The 23,072-nt window shown below is 45.3% G+C and overlaps 2 protein-coding genes and 1 non-coding gene across 5 annotated transcripts in view; 2 read left to right on the plus strand and 1 right to left on the minus strand.

The window, feature by feature from the left end:
• Positions 1-2,526, plus strand: part of VPS54 (VPS54 subunit of GARP complex) — a 74,831-nt gene extending 72,305 nt beyond the window's left edge. Inside the window, exon 22 of the mRNA XM_004710185.3 lies at positions 1,182-2,526. Coding sequence (XP_004710242.1) covers positions 1,182-1,287 — 106 coding nt within the window. The 3' untranslated portion in view covers positions 1,288-2,526. The remainder of the gene's footprint in view (positions 1-1,181) is intronic.
• Positions 2,527-3,397: 871 nt separating this feature from the next.
• UGP2 (UDP-glucose pyrophosphorylase 2) overlaps positions 3,398-23,072 on the minus strand; it is a 50,566-nt gene continuing 30,891 nt past the window's right edge. For all 3 annotated transcript variants that reach the window (XM_045294126.1, XM_004710189.2, XM_004710188.4), the window contains exons 4-10: positions 12,987-13,172; positions 11,457-11,590; positions 10,398-10,695; positions 9,326-9,523; positions 8,667-8,909; positions 6,355-6,459; positions 3,398-3,907 (exon numbers count right to left, since the gene is read on the minus strand). In XM_045294126.1, the coding sequence (XP_045150061.1) occupies positions 3,800-3,907; positions 6,355-6,459; positions 8,667-8,909; positions 9,326-9,523; positions 10,398-10,695; positions 11,457-11,590; positions 12,987-13,172 (1,272 nt within the window). In that variant the 3' untranslated portion in view covers positions 3,398-3,799. The remainder of the gene's footprint in view (positions 3,908-6,354; positions 6,460-8,666; positions 8,910-9,325; positions 9,524-10,397; positions 10,696-11,456; positions 11,591-12,986; positions 13,173-23,072) is intronic.
• LOC115870926 lies at positions 18,473-18,655 on the plus strand. The gene has a single exon (XR_004047004.1). It is a non-coding gene; the product is annotated as a small Cajal body-specific RNA 16 (non-coding RNA).

A 23,072-nucleotide genomic window follows, 5' to 3' on the forward strand; every position in this document is an offset into this window, starting at 1 on the left:
TTTCATGTCCTCTATGCTCTAACTACGAAAATATTTGATTTACAAATAAGGAATCCTACTTCGCGGAATTTCATTTATCATGGTAGGGTCTAGAACCGATTAACCGCGATAAACGAGGGTTCACTGTAATTTTTCACAAGGAAAAGTCCCACTGTACTCATAAATTATTAAGAAACTCAATTTTAATTGCCCATTTATAAAGTGCAAAAATACTTTTTTCAAATCCACCTACATTAGATGTGTTGCTCAATTTTCCCTAAGAACCTGACTGGCCCACTGGGGAATAACCTGGCAGCACAGGTATTCCAGGACTGCCTCCACAGCATTTTATGGGTGTGGGCTGGCCAGCATTAAGACTCGGCACACATTGGGTTTTAAAGTGAATTCATTTACCACCATTTGCCAGCCAGGCATTCACTTCTGTACATTCTTATATCCATTAACAGTTCTTCAGGCATTTTCCTTCCCCCCCCCTCAGGCTCAGCATCTACCTACATTAAAAATGGGAGATGATAAAAAATGAGATGTTGAATAAAACATTAATCTCAAGTTAGAATTTATATGGCATTTTTAAAGAGGCTTGTTCCTTTTCCCTAAATAACTTCTTAGTTATTCTGGACAGTGCCATGTTTAAAAGAAGCACCCTGGGCATGGGCAGTCCAGTCCTCATGGTTCTGTCCTTTTTCCTCTCGTGTTGCTTTCCAGGGATCAGTGCTGAGTTTTAGGGCTCAGGACCTTACATATGTGGCCAGCCTGCATGACACTCCTTAGTAGGGGCCTGGGAAGCTGTTGCCCTTTAACTACTTTCATCACAGATATGTACTCTTTTTAGGGACAGCCTGTCAAAAACATTTTAGTCCAATCTGATACATTTTCTCTAATTCATAGTTTTCAAGTAAATCTGATTAATCGTTAGGCAGAATTGATAAAGAGGCAGGATTTATTCATGATACTCCCACATGCATTGTATTGGTTTATTCTTTTTTGAAACTTCGCTTGTTAAAACACAGCATTGTACGGTGTAGTTGTGGGATGAGAGGACATACTGACGTTTGACCTTGGGGGAATCCGAGTTTTCAATATTCCAGGCGCTGGGCTAGGGCTTTTGACTGAGCACTGCTGCTTTGATTGTCTAAAGATCAACTGCAAGCTTCACAAATAATTCTCTCTCTACTGTTTAGGTTGGTCACAGCAGATGTAGCTTTTTACACTGGAAATCTTCAAGCCTTAAAAGGCCTTAAAAATTTGGACCTAAACATGGCCGAGATCTGGGAACAGAAGAGGTGATAGCATGCAGGAAGACTGGGTGATTCATCTGACCACGGGAGATGTGTGCTTTTGAAGAAAACCTGGATGCCTGGGATTTGAGAACTGGATCTGGAACCTAAAGTGAACCGGGCTGGGGCTGGGGCCTCTGAAAGGATCAGTGTTGGGAAACTGGCTTCAGTGGGATCTGCAGGGAATGCCATTTTGGCACATCCTTCAGTGAGGAGTAACCGATCAGGTGTCTAACATTTTTCATTCTCTCTGGAAACAGACTCAGGTTTCTTTGGACCAAATCCAAAAGAACTCATAGCTGTAACACAGCTGTAGTTGACTAGAATGCTCTGTATACTTTATATTAAAAAAATGCTTTGCATTTCTTCCAGTGCAATGAAATTCATATGGTGTCCCACCTTTATTTAATGATGGTACAATTTAAAATATTAAAATCTTAAGTCAATCTCTGTAGAAACTTTTCTCTATGAAAGTAAAGCTATTTGAAAAATTATTTTTTTACAGATCTTTCTATAAAAAATAAACATCTTTTGATTGCTTGGATTTAGGAATTGAATTTTTGTTTCAGTGACCGGTGTCAAGTGTCAGGTTCTGTGTGCCACACATCCAACCTTGCTGCCACCACATGCCGACTGGGCGAACTTCCAGAACAGTCTCCGTACCCAAAAGACTGATGGCAAGTAGTAACTGAAGAATGATATTGACATTTATTTATGCAACTAATTTAAATACTTTTCAGAGTTGCTCTATTAAAAAGACTGCAGTTTAATAGCTGTATTTTTTTATAAAAGTATCTGTGAAGGTTTTTTCATTTGACTTTTATTTCTAGGAGAGGAAGATTACCTACTTATATGATCTGCCTTCTAAGTTTTCATTTTAACATTTAGGTAACATGAAATATGGACCCTTGGGTTCTCGTTTTTAAGTTGTTTTTGATGAACAAAGACCAGGGGGAAATAGAACTTTTTAGACAGGCTGTTGTGTTGGGGCAGAGTACGGTGACGTGTTACATTGTGCAGACTTTTATACCTGCTGTCCAAACTAGAGTCTGGCGCACTGTCCATGAAAGTGCCTGTGCCCCCTCCGGCTGCGCCGTCGGGAGTGCCTGACCCGCAGTGGTGATGCACATGGGACGGTCTGACTTTGTGCTCCCCACTCTCGCAGGAAAGCCTGTTTGTTCCTTTTGCCTTACAGACGTGTGTCATTGGTTCTTACACTGTCTGTCTAAAATAAAGCTGTACAAAATGACAGACTTAAAAAGACTTCTTTTAATAGTAGACCGTGAACTTTAAAATAAACCAGCTGTCTGCTGGGCACGAGCTTGCCGGTGTTGGAAAATGTGAATGATTCTGAGAGAAAAGGCACAGCTGGACTACCAGCAGAGCAGACCTGGTTTGAAGGGCTTTCCATGAACATGTTGTGACAAACTTCAAGAAAGGAAGCTTCAAGGCAAGAGAACTGTTAAAGTAGCCCCTCTCCCTGCACTCTACTACAGATCCAAACCCAACCTACTGCCGGGCAGGTAGTTACGACTTACTGCGCCCCTATAGCCCAGCGTTCTCCAAAGTAGTATCGATGGGGGCAGTGGGATGGTGGTTCAGAAACAGATAACACTTTATCCTGAATTATGGGCTGTAGTATAAAGATTTTTATTTGTCAGAGGACACTGAAAAGGAGGCAGGAAGCAAGTAAGTTTGGGAATGTATGCTAAAGGTCCTACATGCTATGGGACAGAAAACCTCATTTGTCTCCTGAGGAGCAGCTGGTGAGTTTAAACCCTTAACCTTACAGCCCAATGTGTAACTCAAAGCACCACCAAGGTTCCTTATACTGGAGAACAGGGAAGTGAAAGACATGTGCCCTACCTGTCTGCCAGCCACCCCACCCTTGCCCCACCCCTCCAGCTAGGAAAACAAACACCACTTTGTTCAGGAAAGGACTAGAAAGCGTGGCAGGCATCCCAGCTTCAGAGCAACAGGGAAGGTACTCAACACCTTCATGCAAGGTAATTCTTTGGGAAGAACAATGTGGTGAAGATACTGAGAAATGCAAAGAATGGGCTTGCTGGTCAGTTGAGTACTTAGTCCAAGAACAAATCTTTGCGCACATACAGTAACCATTGAGCAAGAGCAAACCCTTTTATTTGACCATTCCATACAGTGATCACTGAAAGCGTGAGGGTACACGTGTATTGCTTCACAGCTTTGTTTCTGAAATAATAAGCAATTCAAAGCTACCGTCATTGAGGCCTCTGTTAAGATCTTCCAGCAGAACTGCCCCGGTTTTAAGATTAAATGATATTGCACTTGAAAATTAACTAACGTTCAGAATTCTCTTCAAAGAAGAAAAAAAGTATTGCTTCCATCTGTGCTTTTCTTAGACTAAAAGCATACTGCAGAAAACACTACTTTGCACATTAATTCTGCAGGGTCCAGTAAGCCCCTGCCTATCTTAGAGTCCTAGAGACCGTTTTATCACGGTAAGAGACATTGTTGGGACAATGTGCACAGTATCTTCCCTCTCAGTGGTCCAAGATACGAAGGTTTCCAGATACAATCTTGTTCTCTAAAACTGCTCCAGCTGGGATATCAATCCTGTCACCGTGATTTGCAATGATGATAACCGTTCCCTATGGGGTGGGGGAAACAAAAAAAGCAAGAGTGTACTTGACACTGAAATGCAATTATTTTACAATTTCAAAACAGAGAACACCTTTTGCAATCGGGCAACTGTACTTATAACACAGCATGTTAGGGGAAATTGTACCGTTTCCTGCAACAATTCTCACAATAGGCCTAGATTCTTTTCTCTGGTCAAGATGAAAGTATCACAGGTGTGACTCAGACTGGTGCCACACCACACATGACCCGCCCCAGTGAAGGCCCATTCACATGCTGTCATAAACGGTGCTCTGCTTACATTTCTATACACATGGTGTTTTGTTTGAAAGCATTACTTGACGAGGGAAAAACCTACCCTTGGTTCTTAGCCTTAATACCAATATGAGAGGGTACCCCCAAACACTGGGAAAAAGCTCTGCTGGATGGAGCTTTCACAGTATGCATTTTTCCCGCTAAGTGAGCATCCAGCAACTCGCTCTGAATCAGTGCACCCAGTGGCGTCGCCTGGGAAAGGTTCTTCTCTCTGGTCGCAGTGATTTTTTTTTTTTTTTTAGTAAAAGCAATGGAGGACAATATAAGATGTGAAAATAATAATCTAACTTTTCAAGGGTTCGTGAGGAAGAGTGGGCAGGGGAGGGAGGGGGGAATAAATGAGCTGATATCAGAGGCTCAAGTGGGAAGAGAATGCTTTGAAAACGATGGCAGCCTATATGCAAATGTGCTTGACACACTGAGATAAATGTATGGATTGTGATAAGAGATGTAAGAGCCCTCCAATAAAATAATTTTAAAAACGCCAACAGAAACTGTTGCGATGTTGAACACAGCTTACAAGGACACTGCTATGGGAAAAACTCAAGTGTATGAGTGGTTTTCTCGTTTCAAAAAAGGTGACATGTCAGTTGATGACAAACCTCATTCTGGACATCCATCAACTTCCTGAACAGATGAAAATGTCAACAAGATTCATGCACAGCACATGTGTTCCAAGGCTGAACCATTCAAAAGATAGGGAGGTTATCTGGACTATCGAGCTTGGTTCAGCAAATTTTAACAGAACCTCTGGGAATGAGAAGGGTCACTGCAAAGTTTGTGCTTCGGGTTCTGACTGACCAGCAAAAAGAACTTTGAGTGGACACATGCCGTGCTTTGAAAGAACAGCTCCGAAGGGACCCAGACTTTTTTCCCAAGGTCATTCCATGGTGCTATTCTTACACCCCCCCCAAACCAAACATCAATTAAGCCAGTGGAAGATGCCATCGTCACCTCTCCCAGGAAAAGTTCAAGTGAAATTAAATCAAGATGATGCTTATTTGTTTTGATGTGAGGGGGATAGTAAATACATTTGGAGTTCATTCCACCAGGTCAGACTGTTAATCAAGCTTTCTATTTAGAGGTTCTGCAAAGATTGCCTAACTGTATGGGGGGAAAAAGGCCTGATTTGTGGCAGATGGGACTGGTTTTGCCACCACAACAATACACCTGCTTGTGCAGCCAACTCATTGCACCAGTTTTTGACAAAACCCCAACATGCCTCTCTTGCCCCACCCACCACCTTTTTGTTTCCAAGAATGAAGAGGGGACATGAAAAGACAGCCCCTGGAAGACATAGAAGAGGTGAAGAAAAAAATGAGGGAGGTGCTGACAGCCATCCAAACAGATCAGTTAGAAAAATATTTCCAAGAATGGAATGGCAGATTTGACAAATGTATTAAGTGTAACAGAGAATACTTTGAAGGTGATAAGCTTGTTTTGTTAAAAAAAATTGAAATACATAGCTTTGAAAAAATACCGGGTTTTGGGGGGGACCCCCTCATAGTCTACCCATATTCTTTCTTATTTCTTATGGTAGGCTGGCTGTGATGATGTTCATCAAAGTACATTAGTACCAGAGTAATGTGACCAAACATCTTTATACTGACAAGGGCTTAGCAGGAGCGGACTAAATTCAGTATAAATGAGGCGACCAATTTTCGATAGTCATTTTAGTGACCTAGCGCTGATCTCCCTCCTCACCCTCATTTAACTGTTTTTATTCATATTCTAATTCTACTTAGGGATTAAAATTGTTTTAATATTGTGAATTGGGAGAAGGCTTACAGAGCAGATCTGTTTTCCATCCAGGAATTCATACACATTTTGTTTCATCTTATTGATTATAATTCCTCAATATAAACTAATGTTAATTTAATAGCAATCCTATTTTAGGATTGTCACCTGTTAATAAAATAGAACCAGCTTAATTATTAAATGGTGTCTGATTTCCATTAGGTTGTATAATCTACAGAAGACAGTGTTAATACTATATTTTGGAAATCTGGTTTGTATGTTTTAAATGTACCTGAGTCTGGGGCAGACTCAGTAGCATTCCACGTAAAAAAAAGTGTAAATTTAGGTTGGGAAATGTAACCTGTTTTGTAAAGCTGTAAAAGAAACTGCAATTTTCAAAGGATACCTTTAATGAAACATTCTTGCCAAATGTCACATCTCCTGACACCGTGAGGTGATCCAATTCAAGCATATCTGGTATACTTTCAAATCTCCTTAGATAATCTTGAACCTGGAAGAAAAACAAAAACCTATGAATTGTTTCAAAATTGGGTCCTAAAAATATGGGATATTAAAGTGCTTATCTGAGCTGTTAAGAAAACATGGCAAGAATGCCATTTATTAAGTACTCATTATATGTTAGATCCTGTGCATGAGGGACGGGAGATGGGAACACTGCCCTTCTAACCAAGCAATTTACAATCTAGCTGAGCAGATCAGACATTAGGAAGAAAGGCAACCAGCCCACATACTAAGTGCCCAAAGAGTAGTCCATTCAGTCAGATCTAGGTAGATTAAGGAAGGCTGCATCATCATAGTTTGAGACAATACAAAAGGCAAGCTAGAATGGAACTGGGCTTTCCTGGAATGATTCAGAGCAAATGAAGCCCATTTCAGCAAGACCAACAGCAGTCTCACTAATTATCTCTCTGCCTCTTACATCCCTAGATTTCCAGTAACTGGAGAGTTTCCTGTATAGGACTGCTGTCCTGTTTTACTATGAAAACCAGAAGTAATCAAAAACGTCCACTGGCTTCCACCACCATCCACTTGAAGGAAGCATGTTAGTAAAAAGGGTGAGGCTAGGTGGGAACACAGTTGGCAATTCCATCTCAGGATGAAGGCAGGTCCTTGCACAGCCAGTCTTTCTCCCAGCCCAACCAGGCTGGTGAAAGGGGTACCCAAACCCAGCGAGGCTCCGGAAACCTGATGCTAGCCAGAGAGCCCCAGCCACCACGGGGGCCAGAACCAGCCCCACCAACATACAGACGCCAGTGCACAGGGCCACGCCAGGTGCCTCTACACCACACGGGTTAGAGATCTGGAAAGAACAGCAAGACCCCTGGCCAGCTTAGTTAACCCTACAATACAAGTCAAAAAGCATTGCCATGGGAGCTCCAGTTCATACATGTAAGGTTTTATCCAAAAGCAAGGTTTACTCATGTCTCTGGGATCAGCAGATGGCTGTAGACAAGTTCTTTCAGTAATACATTGTTTTAGTCTCATTAGGGTGCTTTCTAAAAAAAGATCCAAACAGGATTCCCAGGGAACCTGCTGGGTCAGTTCAAGGCACAGGTATCAGCTCAGAAGGAAGGTAGGGGTCTCCAAAGGGGCAGTCTTGATACATTTTCTTCAGGAACACAGGATGACCATGGGACTTTAAGAAAATTGCACTGGTGAGAAAAAGGCCAGAGGAGTTGTGCCAGGGAATTCCTCACCCACCAACCTCAACACACCATGGCACCTGCTCGTTCTTTGAGGGATGCAATGGTTGTCCTATGAGAATTGCACTGCAGTCTTATCCAGCCCTGATCGTGCCCCTTCAGACTTTTTTTTTTGCTCCCCAAAACTCTACAGATCATTGAAAAGGAACAAGATTTGAATCCTTTTAAGATGCTCGAACTACCATTTGATGTACTATAAACTGAAGAGCACAGAAATCTGGGAAGAGTTAGAGATGGCACTACCTTCAAACATGTAGACCTAAATATAGGAATATGTTGAGAAATAATAGCTTTACATTTTAATATTTTTAATAAACCAAACTCACTGCCATCGAGTCAATTCTGGGTTTGCTTTTAGCAATACCTTTTTATGTACCTTCATATTCTAACAGGGTTACATTTTTTGGATTCCACTTTACCATATTTGGATGGCTACTCCCGCTGCCTGAACGCTGTTCATTCCAGACAACTGTATGGCACTGCAGTCAAATTCTCAGGGAGGCCATCTCCAGTCACCTGATGTCCCCACCCAGGCTTGCTTTATCTCCTTAGCAACGTCAGCCCACCTGAAGAACTAAGCACTCACTCTCGCCCACCCTCCCTCTCTCAGTAAGCAGCTCATGACGAAAGCACTTTCTTTACTGCTAAGTCCTCCACACCTATAACACTGGACTCAAACAGCATTTGAGGAATTGTGGTAAGCCAGAATGCACACGCTCACATTGGAAAGCAGTATACAGGTCTTGGAAGAAGCCTAACACGCAATGTTCCCAAACTTAAAATTGTTTTTAACTCCCTGTAGTGATCATGTCTGAAGGGGGGAGGGGAGGCATGTTTTTATTGGTTATTATGGTCAGTTCCCTTTCCCAGACATCCAAGTGGGCGGCATGTGGCAGATGGCTGTGAAGACTAATCAGACTCCTAGTCTACCTATATAATTAAACATTCTCATGCATTGCATATCGCTATCATTAAACACTTAAGAAATGCATACCTTTGTAAAAGAGCTGCCTAGTTTAACCAAGGGCACTGTAGGGAACTCCCGTTTCTCACTCATGGTCAAGGATCCCGCATTAAGGCTGTAGAGGTTTGACATCACAAGTAAAAGATCCGATGTGGTTTTGACAGGCAGAAAACGGCTCCTAGGGACATTAATACCTAGAGAATTCTCGAAACTTTTAATGGCAGCCCCTACGGCAGTTTCTAACTGAATGACATTCAGGCCTCCATCCAGAGTCTGTAAAAGAAAGAAAAGCAGGTTTCAGGCCCCATGCTCATCACTACCACCTGGGCCGAATAACAGGGATCAGAAGTGCCAGGCAACGCATGCCTGCTGTAGCCTCCCAATTCTGTGTGGGAGGGTTCGATTTTATTGATAAGGAACTGGAGATTTAGGAAATCCCTGCAAGCGGCCTGTGGCCACACAGCCTGTCAGATGTGGTCACTCAGGCGGCAATGGGTGTCCACAGCTTCCGTGCTCCCTGCCACAGCCCAGGGCCCCATGGTGGAGAGGGCAGACACTTGCAGGCAGGCCAGGGACTGGAGAGTGATCAGGCAACCAAGTGTGACAACGGGGTAGACAGACTGGCGGGCAGAGGTGTCTGCATGTGGCTGATGATGGTGCTGTGTTGGCTGGGCTGCAGCCACGCTTACCTTGGGATTCACAATGATTTCCATGTCAATGGCATTCTGCTCCTGCAGTCTTTTAACTGCTGCAAGAGAGATCCACAGGTTGTTTGTGTTAAATATTTTGAATTTGGATACAGACTTGAACTCATCAACATGGGCTTTTGGCACTTGAGCGATTTCCACCAGCCTCAGTTTGCCTTCGTACTGAGTGAGTGTCCCGCCCTAGGAAAGCAAAAAACAGTGAGCACTTCCACCTCCCTGTCACCAGAAACCACACTGGTATGAGACTGCCCAGAGGTGACAGCACCAGCAATAAGTCAGCCTGCGATGCAGGAGGAGCCTCAGCTGTTTCCCATCCATGATCCACGCCCACTTGGGGGCCTCCTGGCTGCCTGGGGGCCAGCTACAGGGCAGCCACCCACGGGAGAAGGAGGAAGACAAGGACAAGAGGAGGATACTGCTGTCTGAGTCCTCAGCCTTGAGATGTGCTTGAGGCCAATAGGCCACAACTGTGAGGCCAGGGGCACTAACTCCCATGTGAGGGGGAGGGAGCCCAGGCCAGGACTGAGTGCATTAGCCTCACCCCAGCTCTAATGTAAAACGATGAATGCCAGACATCACAACCACGAGCCACACTCACTGAACACACGTGCTTTGATGAATGTGACACTACACACACACACACACACACACACACACACACACACACACACACACACACACAATTGCAAGTTTTCATTAAAGGGACAATGAACAAGCACACTGATGCACCAAACCAGAATATTAAAAGTATCAACTAACTTATTAAAGTGTTTTCATGTTTCAGATTTTTCCTGCAGAACTGGTTTCAGTTACAATTACTGATATAGACTATCTTAAAAGAAAGAGAAAAAAAGATCATTTTAATATCATTGACCTTGGATTTCTGAGCCAAGGTTGTTGTCAGGCAGCTCCGGGTCCTCTACAGAAGGCTGCCTTGTCTGGTAATGACATTGTTGTGAATAAATATATTCTCTCTCTCTCACACACGTGCACACACCCAGTTTGAACTACATAACCTCAGGGCGGTGAGGCCACGGCACCCCTCAGGATTCACCTTCACGTCGGCCCGGGTTTTGTTGGTGACTTCCATGACAAACTCACAGCGTTTTCCGTTGGGTGGGTTCATTAAATGATTAAGAATATAAAGATCCACTGTGGCACCCAAATTATCTATGTTTGACACAAAAATGTACTCTTTGCCTTCTCCGATAAGGGTATCAAGCAAACCGGAGTTGTAGAAACTGGCGTAAATATCCCCATGGCCTGGAGGGTACCAAGCGTCAGTATTTTCCCCTGAGTAAGACACATCCTTGGCTACAGGCAGTAAAGACTCCTTATTAATCCTCGGGTACCTTAAAAAACAAAGACAAAGTTCTTTTTCAATACAACTCTGTGAGCCATTAAATAAAACATTAACACAACATTCATCCTTTGGGAGCCTGCTGGCAGTGAGCAGGGGAGTCCACTTAAGCCATTCTCCCATCTCCACGGGGTGGGGTGGGGGGACAACGACAGAGGGGGTGTCAGAAGGAAGACCAGCCAAAGAAGCATCTGTGACAAGGGAGTGTCCACAGGAAAGATGGGGGGAGGGGGTACCAAGCAACTAATGGCACAAGTTCAGCAGGCTCCCTTCTGAGCTGAGCACACAGACCACTGGGGGTCATAAGTAGCTCATGGAGTGCATCTCCCATGAAAGCCTGGCTTCCCCAACTGCCTGGGCTTCATCTGGGCCTGTCACCTGACCACTTTACACACTCTCCTCCCCAAGACAGAAGGCTGTCTCTGATAGCTTACACATACCTCAGCTCCCTACCCCCCACCAAGCCTACCCAGGATGTTGAAATTCCTTCTCAAGGGAAGAATAGAAAGATGGAGACCAAGCATGCCCCAGAGCACCAGGGGATCCAGAGGTGGGGTCTTTTTATTAAGAGCTGAAAGTGAGAGAAGCTCAGGGTGATGACCACAGGCACGCAGCCTTAAAGGCTGCGAACAGAACACTCACTGACGGGAGTCTTTGCACATGGTGTGGTCACCCCGCATTAATGGCAGCAGATGCCCTCCACCCTCCCCTGGGGTGGCGCCCACCCACAAGTCACTGCTGTGCCCTTTGTACCTGCTTTGATTAAAAGTATGGATTTTCACCCGGCAATGATTGTACTTCTGTAGGATTTTTTTGGTATCTTCATCCGTGTTAAAGGAGTTCATCAGAACAAGAGGAACGTCTGTGTTGTAGGTTTTGTTCAAATGCTGCGGGGAAGGGGGGATAAGAGTCAGTTTATCCAGATTCACTCTGCTTTTGTGTCAAAATGTAAATTCACTCAATGGTTAATTTTTTTTAAGTTAAGACAGCATTTATTTAACATACAGTTGAATATATGACTTTGGCATAATAAATAACAGCTTCATATATTTCAGACTTTTTGCTAACCAATCCTTCACATGCCTGCTCCTTAAATCACAGCCCTCTGACCCAGCAACTGTCGCCTGCATGTCAGGGCTGACTGGCACAGGTGGCAGAGTGGGGGAAGCAGTCTGAGCACTGGAGCTACATTTGAGGCGCCTTAGGAGTGGACACACTCTGACTGGGCCTTCGCTACATGTCTGGAGCGCTGTGGAGATGAAGCTGTAAGCACTACAGCCAGGGCTGGAGCAGGCTCCCAACAGGACGTATGCCATCTCTGGGAGGAGCCAAGAAGCCATACAGAGTGGAAGGAAAAGCAGCCTCTTAGAAGTCAGGTTGCCTTGCGTTCAAATTTTGGCTTGGCACCTCCAAGCTCTAGCTAAGGAACCTTGGGGAAGGAATTCCACCTCTCTGTGCCTGGGCTTCCTCATTTGGGGTCATACCAGCACTGAAGGGGTCCTGGAGGCATAATACTTTAAGCGTTGGACTGCTAACCATAAGGTCAACGGTTCAAAACCACCAGCCGCTCCACAGAAGAAAGATGAGGCTTTCTACTCCTGTAAAGTTACAATCTCGGAAACACAGCAGTTGTTCTGTGCTGTCCTATAGGGTTGCTAAGAGTGGGAATCCACTCTGGCCGTGAAAGCTTGGTTTAGTTGAACAGTATTTACTTGAGTTGCTGAAAGGACAAAATGAATCAACTCAACTGGGCACACAAGCAAACACTGGAGAAATGTTAGTGAATGTTCGTTTATCGTAGTGATGAGAGAGAGCCACTGCCCTGAAAAGTCACCGGTCTATGCTTAGTGACTTCATCCTTACAGAGAAACCAGGAAGAGTTCTCAATACCTACGGAATCCATGAGGTCACATGTCTCCTGTAGCCCCACAAAGGGGTGAGTTGAGCCAGGTCCCCTACCAATGAGGAAGCCACCAGAAGGAAAGGGGGCTGAAGGGTGGGACACCACAGGAGAACCCTAAGAGAGCCAGACCTTGCAGCCACTACAGATGCCATTTAAGATCAAAAGTGTTGACATCACCCAATGGCTATGTTCTGAGGAACACCAAGGTTTTTGTGAACTACAATGAAAGCTAAAGCCAGCCAGTTCCGTGATGAACACACATCCTTATCTACCTCTTCTCACGTGACATTTCTTAAGGACCTCAGAGGGCCACTCTTCTACGTCTTCTTTGGGTGTCAAGGGGGCTGGGGTGCGGGGGGAGATGGGGGTATGTGACTCACCTCAATTTGCTGTACAGTCAGATCCAAAAAGGTATTCTCATTCCTCACACCAATCAGGCTCTTTGGGCCCTTGCAGCCCATGCTGGTCCCCAAGCCGCCATTGAGCTTCACCACCACCAGCTTGTTCAACACGGAAGATATGTTATCAGGCAGGCCCTTAGCCTTTATCTTTTCATAGGGTTGGATCTGAAAGGGAAAAAAATTATAGCATATAGATATGCATGTATGTAGTACACATGCATATGTGTATATGTAAGTGATCCAGGCAGCGTCCTGAGGAGTTTTGGCAGATCAAGGGCGGGCCAGTCCCATGCTTCCTTGAAGAGCTCCTATGGACTGATGGCTCCCTCGAGTCTCTGGTTTCTCCAGTCTCCTTTGCTGCAGACAGGACGAGACCAATCATTGTACCCTAGATGGCTGCTTGAACTCTTCTAAAACCCCAGGTGCTCGTTACTTATTGGGCTATAGAATGGTCAGGCAATTCTTGCTGTTAACAGCTCTTTATTAAAACAACAAATTACTTATTCTCTTATCTCTTCTATCTTGCAACACACAAAGTGTCAAAATCTATCACGTGTGCAGATCAATACGCTTTTTTGCACAGTGTAACTACTGAGGAGTAGGAAGCACTCTTCTCCCCATTGGTTACAACCCCAATTATCACTTGACCGGAATTGTTTCCTAATGTGACAGGGCTGTGAATCTTCCTGCTGGATACTGCTAAAAAGCCTTCAGCAACGAGTCACATTCCTAAACTAATAGAAATGATAGAAGGCGGGTGCTACCTAAACACCAAGGGCAAGGAGGCCAGGAAGCAGGAAAGGACGCAGACCACACAGCTCATTTCCCCAAAAGCACCTGGTCCAACAGACAGTGTCATGCGAAACGGAAAGGCCTTGTGCTTGGATCACTAATTAGCACTGTTGGCAGCAGCAGTCAAGAACCCAGATGACATAATCCGTCAGGCACATTTGTTGTACAAGATTAATTTTTAAGAGCAAAGAAGCCACTTTGAGGACCAAGCTGTGCCTGACGCGAGCCACGGTACTTTCAGCCACTGCATACGCATGGGAAGGCTGGAGAATGAATGAAAGAAAACCACAGAAGAATCGGTACATCTGAATTACGGTGCTGGCAAAGACTACGAAGTGCCACGGGCTGCCGGAAGAACAAGCAAATCTGACTTGGAAAAACAGCCAGAAGGCTCCTGAGAAGCAGGGTGGGCGAGACTTCATCAGGACAGATACCCCATTGGGATTAAAAGAATAATCAATACCACAAGTATAACTACACTTCCAAACTACAAACCTAAGACACCGCTCCTCACACACGTGACAACAATGGAGAAGGGCAGGATATCACAGGTTCCTGACCCTCGTCAGCACCTGTGTTCTGAACCCACCGGATATCTCTGAGGTCCCCCGTCCCTTTGAAGCAATGGCTAGACAGAAATGTAGACAGTGCTGAGGGCAGTTCTTCAAGCTAAAGCCACAGCCAAAAGACCAATAGTTTTCAGTTTCTAGAAACAGAGCTATGGAAGAGAACTTTCTACAGTGGCAGAATGGTGACCCACAAGCCACCCAAAGCTACCAGGCATTTGAAATGTGGCTAAGCAACTGAGGAACTGACTTTTAATGTTTACTTAACTTTAATGAATTTCAACAGAAAGAGACATAATGTTGGTGACTCCTGGTGACTATATCCGGCAGTGCAGTTCTAGATGGTCCCCAAAGCTCAAACAAGAAATCAGAATTGTTTTGATTTACCTTGAGAAAACTCTGCCCAAAGCATGTTTTCTTCTTTTCAATACAAGTATAATCTTTTTCATCTTTAATGACACTGACATTTACATGACATTCAAGCATGCACATAAAGTCTGACTCTTATCTCCACAAGTCAATCCTCTATTTCCATACAGTGTGTAGTCACAGGCTTTTAGGAGGGACACACTGATCTTCAACTCCAGCCTCAGAATTTGCATCCTCAGCATGAGCGTAAGCCTCTAGAATAAGCTTACCCGTCAGCACCAACTCAGGAGGCCCTGAACCTCTATGATCACTGAGGGAGGTTCCTGTCACAACTTAACATTACAACATTAGCCATGTTAAAAAGAGCATATCATTGTCAATCTGAATATTTTGTTTCAAATAAGGGTAAATAGTCTAGATGGAATTTGAAGTGGAATATGTTAAGTAATGTTAACATTCTATCAGTTGAAGTATAAATAAATGCTTATTTCAAGAGCAAAATGCTATAATAATTCATGCTTTTGAAAGTCTTTTGTACTACAATTAATGTTTTGAAATACTTCAGTTGGGTAAATTAACTGATGAAAAGGCTGAAATGAACACAAAGCTTAAGATTTTAGTTAGATATCTTTAGGAAGAATGCCATTTCCTTTTTAAGTCACCAAATGTTTATGTAAATTCAAATAATAATACCAGCCTGAGAGTTCATTCTGGTCATTAAAGAGCTGTTTGCTACACTCACATTCATAAGCTCATTAAATGATGCGAGCTTTTGGAATCAAGCTTAATTTATAGTTATTTTAATTCTTTTATGAGTCTTTCAAGAAAAAGTGCTAATAAAGTTTTCACTTTCTGTGAAGATGAATTAAAAACCAAATATTAACTTTAAAAAAAATTTAACTTTACTGCCTTAAAATTTCACCAGGAGGGGAAAAAAAACCACTCCCAAATCACAGGCAGCCATTTAATCATCTTGGAACCCACACAGCATAAAGGGTAGAAAGCTCCAGGAGAAGAGGGCGTAGACCAAAGAGGAGTCAATGTAAGTACATTCTGGTCACACTCAACAAACTTAAAAACCACAGAGTGTTAGTGAAATGCCTTCAGAAGATCATTCTTTCTAGTCTATTCAGGCTAAGCTAATACAAGAAAGAAAAGGCAAGGCGGGGATTCCTAGAGGACACCAGCCATTCTGAGTAGCCTAAATAGAATCACAAGTTCGTAACACATGCCCCAGTTTGGAATCGCAAGCACAAAGTTCCTTGTAAAAGCATGTTTGCTATTAGGAAGCTTTTTCCTGAACTGAATTCTGCTATGTACCACAAGACTCGCAATGTTCAATGGGCTTCTCCCTCTTCCTGTCGTTGGTCAAATCCTCACAGTTGGAGTTCTGTATTCAATGATGCTAAAAGCATGAAACCTGCTTGAAGAAATTTTTATAGAGCAGAAAAGTTTAAAAAAAAAAAAAGAAGCTGTCCTGCAATTCTTCCCTATAAACAGGGGCAAAAGAATGACTGAGAAATCACAGTCAATGTTTCAATCAACTTATCTGCAAGCTGACAAGTAGTCGTGGGCCGGCTCAGCATTCTATTGCAAAAACACGCTACCAAGAACGTTTACCTCGATGAGGTGTTCCAGCAAGGTGGAACAGCAGTTATGGCATTGTGAAGTCTGCTTTAATAGACAGAGACCCCCTCCCCACCCCCACAATGCTTGGCAGTAACAGTATCAACATAATGGGCCTTGTTAACAGGGAGTACTGGTGGTCCCATTGCCAGAACTTCCGAAGAGGTAACCAGCTCATGTGCCCGGAGTGTGCCTGGATTCTGTCTAATACAGCTGCGAAGTCTTCACTCCTTTTGCTATAAGGGAGGGTGCTGAAACTGGCATTTAAGAAACAAAGTCTGAGATACAGATGGTGCGGCCTGGTAAATTATTCAATATGGTTCCTCTAGCTGGTCTTTCTTCATAACTCCCACCAAATGCCTTTTTCCTGATGGGTCTGGGTAGGAAGGAGGGGCTGGACACTGTTAGGATTATATGACTCAGCTTTGAGAATATTGTTAAGCAGGGTTCCTTGTGAGTGCCAACCTGCTGGGTATGAAGAGTCATCTCATAGCAGGAGGGGAAATCTCACTATCAGCCAGGAGGGGGTGCATTCTTTCACTCCTGAAATCCCTGCACCTTCCCTAATCTGGGAGATGGCTGGGACACCAGGAGCAATGGAGGAACAGCAGCAGCAGAACCAGGAGCCACAGCACGACAGAGCGGTGGACTTCCCAGCTCACAGAGCTGAGTGCCTTCAGGCAGGAGGGCTGCCCTGTGGAGCGGGATCTCTCCAGGCCCCTAATTGGGGGAGCTAGGCTTGCTGGTCCACAGAGCTAGAGCTGGAGCTTGAGCTGAGCAACTTTGGAATGAAGCGTTTGGTGGAGTGACATACCCTTTGGATATTTACTGGCGGGTCTGAAAGAGCTCTGTAATGCTGCAGAAGCAGGGACGAGGCCAGTCCAAGATGTTGAAGGCCAGAGGTCTGACTGGACACAACAGAGAAGAGGCTGTCCTTACTAACAATTCTATCCCGAGCATTTCTCACCTAAATGGTAATCTGTTAACTTTCCTAATAGGAGCCCTGGTGGCACAGTGGTTATGTGTTGGGCTGCTAACTGCAAGGTCAGCAGTTTGAGATCACATGGGAGAAAGATGGTGCTTTCAGCTCCCCTAAAGAGTTAAACAGTCCTGGAAACCCAAGGGGCAGTTCTACCCTGTCCTGTGGAGTTGCTGTAAGTCAGAATCAACTCCATGGCAGTGAGCTTGGTTTTGTTTCTCTGGAACTTCCCTAATAAACTCCATCATGGCGAGTCTCCCCTGTGAGTCGTATGGGCATTGCAATGAATTCCCACAGTGGTGAGCGATGGCAGGGCTTTTCAGCAGCTTGGTGAGTAGAGGCACAGCTGAGCTCAGCAGCCTCGAGCAGCGGATGCTGATGATTCTTTCCCGGCCCCTCGTCAAACTGAAGGAGGCCAGTCCCCGCCCGTGTTACATTTATTTAATGGATGGAAATGTAGAGCTCTTTTGTGGTTCTCAAAGTCAGCATCAAAATTCTAGATCCAAACCCTAAATCTCAATTGACTGCGCGATATACCATGTGCATGCAAATGAAAAAGCAAAACAAAACAACACGTTGTTGTCAGGTGCCATCAAGTCAGCTCTGACCCGGACCCCCCTCTGTACAACCTGGTCCTGGGCCATCCTCTCAAGTGACCCTCAGCCCGAGCTCATCTTGCAGCCACTGAGCCAGTCCTTCTCACGGAGGGCCTTCCTCTTGCTGCGCCTCTCCACTCTACCAAGCATGATGCCCTCCTCCAGGGCTGCTCTCTCCTGACTACATGTCTCAGCTATGTGAGGCACAGTCCTGGCATCAGGGCAAGAGAAAAGAGAAGCTACGCAGAAAGCATTTGCAAGCAAGCACGAAACTTCATTTGGTGGGGCTGCTTCATGAAGTTGCATCATTTCCACAAATGAAGGTGAAGTCCGTGAGACTTAATGAAGGGTCAGGGCTTCTCTCAATTACTCTTTTGAGGAAAAGGGGGCTTGACATCATGGCTGCAGGAGCATCCAATTCATTGATAAATGGGGAAGTGTCTCTTGCTCCTCTACCAGCCCCCATTGACCAGACTAAGTATCACAGGTGTGATGGCCACAATCCTACTGAGCAGGTGACCATTCACTGTGATATCAATGTTTTAACAGATGGTTGCTAAATTTCTACATAAAATAGACCATCACACAGCCTGGTACCAGACAGCCCCACCCTGACCTAGAGCAAATGCTCGGGGCGCTCCCCTGGGCTTGAAACTTGCAGTAACAGGTGTGAACATTCTAGTAGTAGTTTGATGATCATGTATGTTACTGCAAACAGGACCAAAAAAAAAAAAAAAAAGACCATCACAACTTTCCCCTCATATCTCTCTTTGTCTGGGAGGGTGACACAGGTCTTGCCCCCATGCTGATTTTAACACTAGGCCATTTTGCCTTCAGCCCAAAAGTCTATTACTAATTTTAATTAACCTCTCTTCTAGATTGCTACTTAAGAACACAAGTTCAAATTAATAAAAATGTAATTCCCATTAATTTTCAAGTATTTGTTGTGGAAGAAAATAAACGGATTCAAATTTCATAATGGCATTCCCATGCTCTCAGGGCACACAACCACTCATGGCCACAGAGTGGCTTCCACCTCATAGTGAGCTTACAGGGCAGGTTTCTGAGACTGTGACTCGTTAGGGAGTGGAAAGCCTCACCTTTCTTCTGCGGAGTGGCTGGTGGTTTCGAACTGCTCTCAGCTATCAGCCCAATGATGCCAGCAGGGTTCCTCTTGGGCACAAGCCCTGGCGAGTTACAAACAACTGTTTACTATCTGAGTGACCACGCAGAATTCTCTTGGAAGTGTTACATTCAGAACCTTGCGCCCCAATTAAGTGGGGCAAGGGGGTACCTTCCCAGAAGGTAAGGGAGTCATGGTGTATGTGATGCTTTCCGAACACCGACTTGCTGGAAATGAACCCTTAAAGTAGCTCGCTGACTACAAGCCCTGGAAGGGATGTGATCCTGTAGGTCAAGGGAAGAACTATGGGGGAAAGGAAGGCAAATGTAACGAGCTAGAGAAAGAAGTGGAGACAGTTGTCCAGCGCAGTCAGGTCAGTGCTGCCTTTGGAAGCCTGCCCTGGGAGCCTTTCCCTGTGTTCACTGACTTACTGCCCTCCTTCCCCCTCCAACATCCACACATACACCCTTTGCACAAAGAAAGGCACCAACTGTTTGGCACTGTTTCATTTAAAGCACACCTAGTCGCAAAGGCCTTTGTAGACTGGTCTCCACTTTCCTGCCCAGCTCGAGAGAACAGTGAAGGCTTGCTGTTGTCGGAGCCAACCGGGAGGACCAGGCACTGCCCGGCACAGGCTTGCTGTGGCTCTGGCTGAGCCACTTTCGTCCATCCTAGGGCCGCCTCTGTGCCTCATTACAGCCTGGCTCCACCTCTGCCAGTGTGAGTGGACTCTAATGTGCCCACAAGAACTCTACTGCCATTAAAGACGCAGAAAGGGGAGGGAAGTGGGCCCCCAGGCCCCCTAACAGAAGGGATGTGGGGGCTGGACCCCTCCTGTTCTCACTGCCACTCAACGTCCTTTGGGGAGGAACGGAACCGCACAGTTGGCAATCTGCTAAAGAACGTGCTTCATCAACATGCGGCCCTCTGGGATGTCAATCTAGTTTTTCTACGGAAACTGCAAAGAGATTCTGTACAACAAAACAAACAAAAAAGCCCCAAACACCCATCTACCATGATCTGTATCTGCCAGGTCTGTTCACAGCTCAGTGTCTAGTTAGAAGAAAAGCTGAATTCATCACTCCGCCGTGGACACACTGTTCCCATTAGCAATAGTATAAGCCCGTTCTTGGTAGCATATTTGTGCGATTCCTAGAGACAGCACCAATTGCCCAGAGCACGCAAACAGTACCTGCTCTGTTATGGTTCACAAGGGCATGATTATTACAACCTGAAAGGGTGTTTTTTTCCCTTTTCCTTCAGGAAAAGCACATTTGCCCAATAGAAAAAGAGCCGTGCACACTGCATAGCACGTTCGGATGACACACCAGACGTGTGAAGAGAGCGTGTTCCGGGAAACTTGGCTCACTGGCTACGCCCGCGCTGCATACAGCCCGGGGCGCTGCGCTCTAGGCCCCGGAAGCTGCCCTGTGGAGCAGCTCTCCTCTGTCCCACAGGGTCACTGAGTCCACGCTATGGCAACAGGTCTGTGGTTGCTTTGAAGCAATGATCCGAATCTGAATCCCTTGAAAGTTTCTACAGAGTGATTTTTTTTTTCAGAGCAATTTTTTGGACAGATAATGTAGACCTAGATGGGAGATCTGCCCCCCACGCCCCATTAAGGAGAGGCTGCCAAATCACACTAGATACATGCAACACCCCTCGGCCATCAGAGTACACGAGTCCTATTGGACAAAGAGGTTAAAAGGCACCAATGGGCCCCTCAGCTTCCTGCCATCACAGCTCCAAACCCAGCAGCACCTCTACTGTCTGTTCCCCTTCCTTCCGCCAGGCTATGGAGAGCTCGCCCCGGGTGGGGGGTGGGGGGGTCGTGCTTCCTGCCAGGGCCTATTGCAAGGCCTCATTTTTATCAACCAAACACCACATGCACACCTCTTTTCAGTCTCCTTTATTCCTTTCCATCAGCGTGAACATATACACATGTATCATCAAAATAAACCAAAAAACAACATACCCTCACGCACCCTTCCCTACTCCCACACACCTTTTTCTCCACCACCTCCATGAAAAAAAACCTTTGGACGAACAGCTGCCCTCACCTCAACTACCACAGCCCCTCTTACCTCCCTCACCCATCAATCCGGTTTTCTCCTCCATTCAGGAACAGCTTCCCACCACACCACCCAACAGTACTATTGGCAAGTAATTTACATATCATATAATTCAATGGTTCAATCATACCAAGAATTGTACAATCACCCCCACATCAATTTTTTTAACATTCCCCTCTCCCATGGTTACATCACCTCCAAGATGCGTTATGCAATCACAATCCAGTCTAGTGCTCCCTCCCCCTCCCGTCTCCACCATTCACTCCTGAGAGCGCCTTACCCTCCCCATCATCCACTCCCCACCCTGGTATCCCCTATAACTCCCCCCCCCATCAGTTATTCTTATTACGCATTCACTCCTCCTGTACATCACTGCTGGGAGACCCAACAGAAAACAATGAAAACCAAAATCACACTAAGGTGGTAAGGATAAAAACATAATAGTATACAGAGAAATATACAAATAATGTGTACGAAGGGACAGGCCCCCAGCCAGGGAAGACATTTCTGTCATGGAACCAGCAGGAGATGCCTGCATCCAGCACCTACTCAGCTCTATAGGGTAGTCAGTCAGCTGGCCAAGTCTCAAAGTTGGTCCAGCATCATCAAGATTCCAGTGGTCTCTAACGGTTGGTAAGGCTGTTTGAGACTCCTGCCTGTGGGTACTGGCAGGAACGGCTCTCAACAAGGTCAACAACCTGCAGCTGGCCCCATTCTATCAATTAAGTTAGTACTCTTCTTATCTGATCTCTCAACTGCATCTGACTCAATCCACCACTCCTTAAATTGTGAAACACTCCCATTCCCCTTCACTTCCGATAAACCACACTCCATTTTCCTCCCCTCTCTGCCACATCCTTTGAAAAGCCATTACGACCTCCCTCTGCCAAGCTTTCCCCTCCGTGGCTCTCAGCACTCAAGTATTTGATTCTTGGTCTCCATGGTACCAAGACACGCCTGGCTGCTAAAGGCAGGTGCCTGCTTACACACCTGATCATTTGTCTGTCTTTGCAACCACGGTTAGTACCCTGCTCCCCTCTCAATTGCCCCACCGCAATGGTCTCTAAAGTTTCCTGGTATCCTTCCCACCCTCCCTCCACCTTTCAGGCAGTGATAGAATTAGGGCATGCTTCTCGATGGCTAACCCCAAGATCAGTGGCTCAAAACTACCAGCTACATTTGAGGCGAAAGGGGAGGCTTTCTATTCCGGCAAAGAGTTATCTTCTCAGAAACCCACCTGGGCAGTTCTACTCTATCCTACAGGGCTGGCATGAGTGGGAACTGACTCAATGGTAGTGGGTTTCACTCATAAAACAAAGATTGATGTGGCATGACAGAAGTTACTCAGGTGCCTGCCCCATCTTTTTCTTTTCCACGTTTGTCTCCTGTTTGCGGGGCACATGGTAATCCGGAATAAAGACAACATTTCCCAGCCTCCCTTGCAGCTGTGTTTCAATTCTGGCCGATAAAATTAAGCAGGAGTGAGCTGAAGGATAGCTCTGCGTCAGAACTGACTCGATGGCAATGAAGGTTTTTTTGTTTGTTTTTGGAGTTTTGAGCTGAGGGATCTCTACGAACGCTCCTCTTCCTCCTCTGTGCTCCCTGGCATGGAGACAAGGTGATAAGGCCGGATGGATTTCTCTCTGGAGGCCCCCGGGAGAGAGAAGGACGACAGAGCAGCAGGACACAGGCCTGGTTCCTGGTGACTGCCCCACGCGACGGGCCTGCTATACTAGCTCTGGATGCCTCCCCCGAGATTTATTTTGTTATGTGGGTTTTTGGTTTTTACATTAACAGTGTTAAAAAGTTCATGGGAAAATTCCATTATCTTCTCATTCCATTTTTCTACCAACTTTTTGAAGTCCCCTCCTATGCAACTGAACTAGTCCTAACTGGCACATGGGTTTTAAAGTCCTGAATTACTTGGCCCTTTTTACCTGGC

The sequence above is a fragment of the Echinops telfairi genome, unplaced genomic scaffold (genome assembly GCF_000313985.2).
Source record: "Echinops telfairi isolate 266 unplaced genomic scaffold, ASM31398v2 ScPeMD7_2573;HRSCAF=3158, whole genome shotgun sequence".
In the NCBI taxonomy this organism is placed as follows: Eukaryota; Metazoa; Chordata; class Mammalia; order Afrosoricida; family Tenrecidae; genus Echinops; species Echinops telfairi.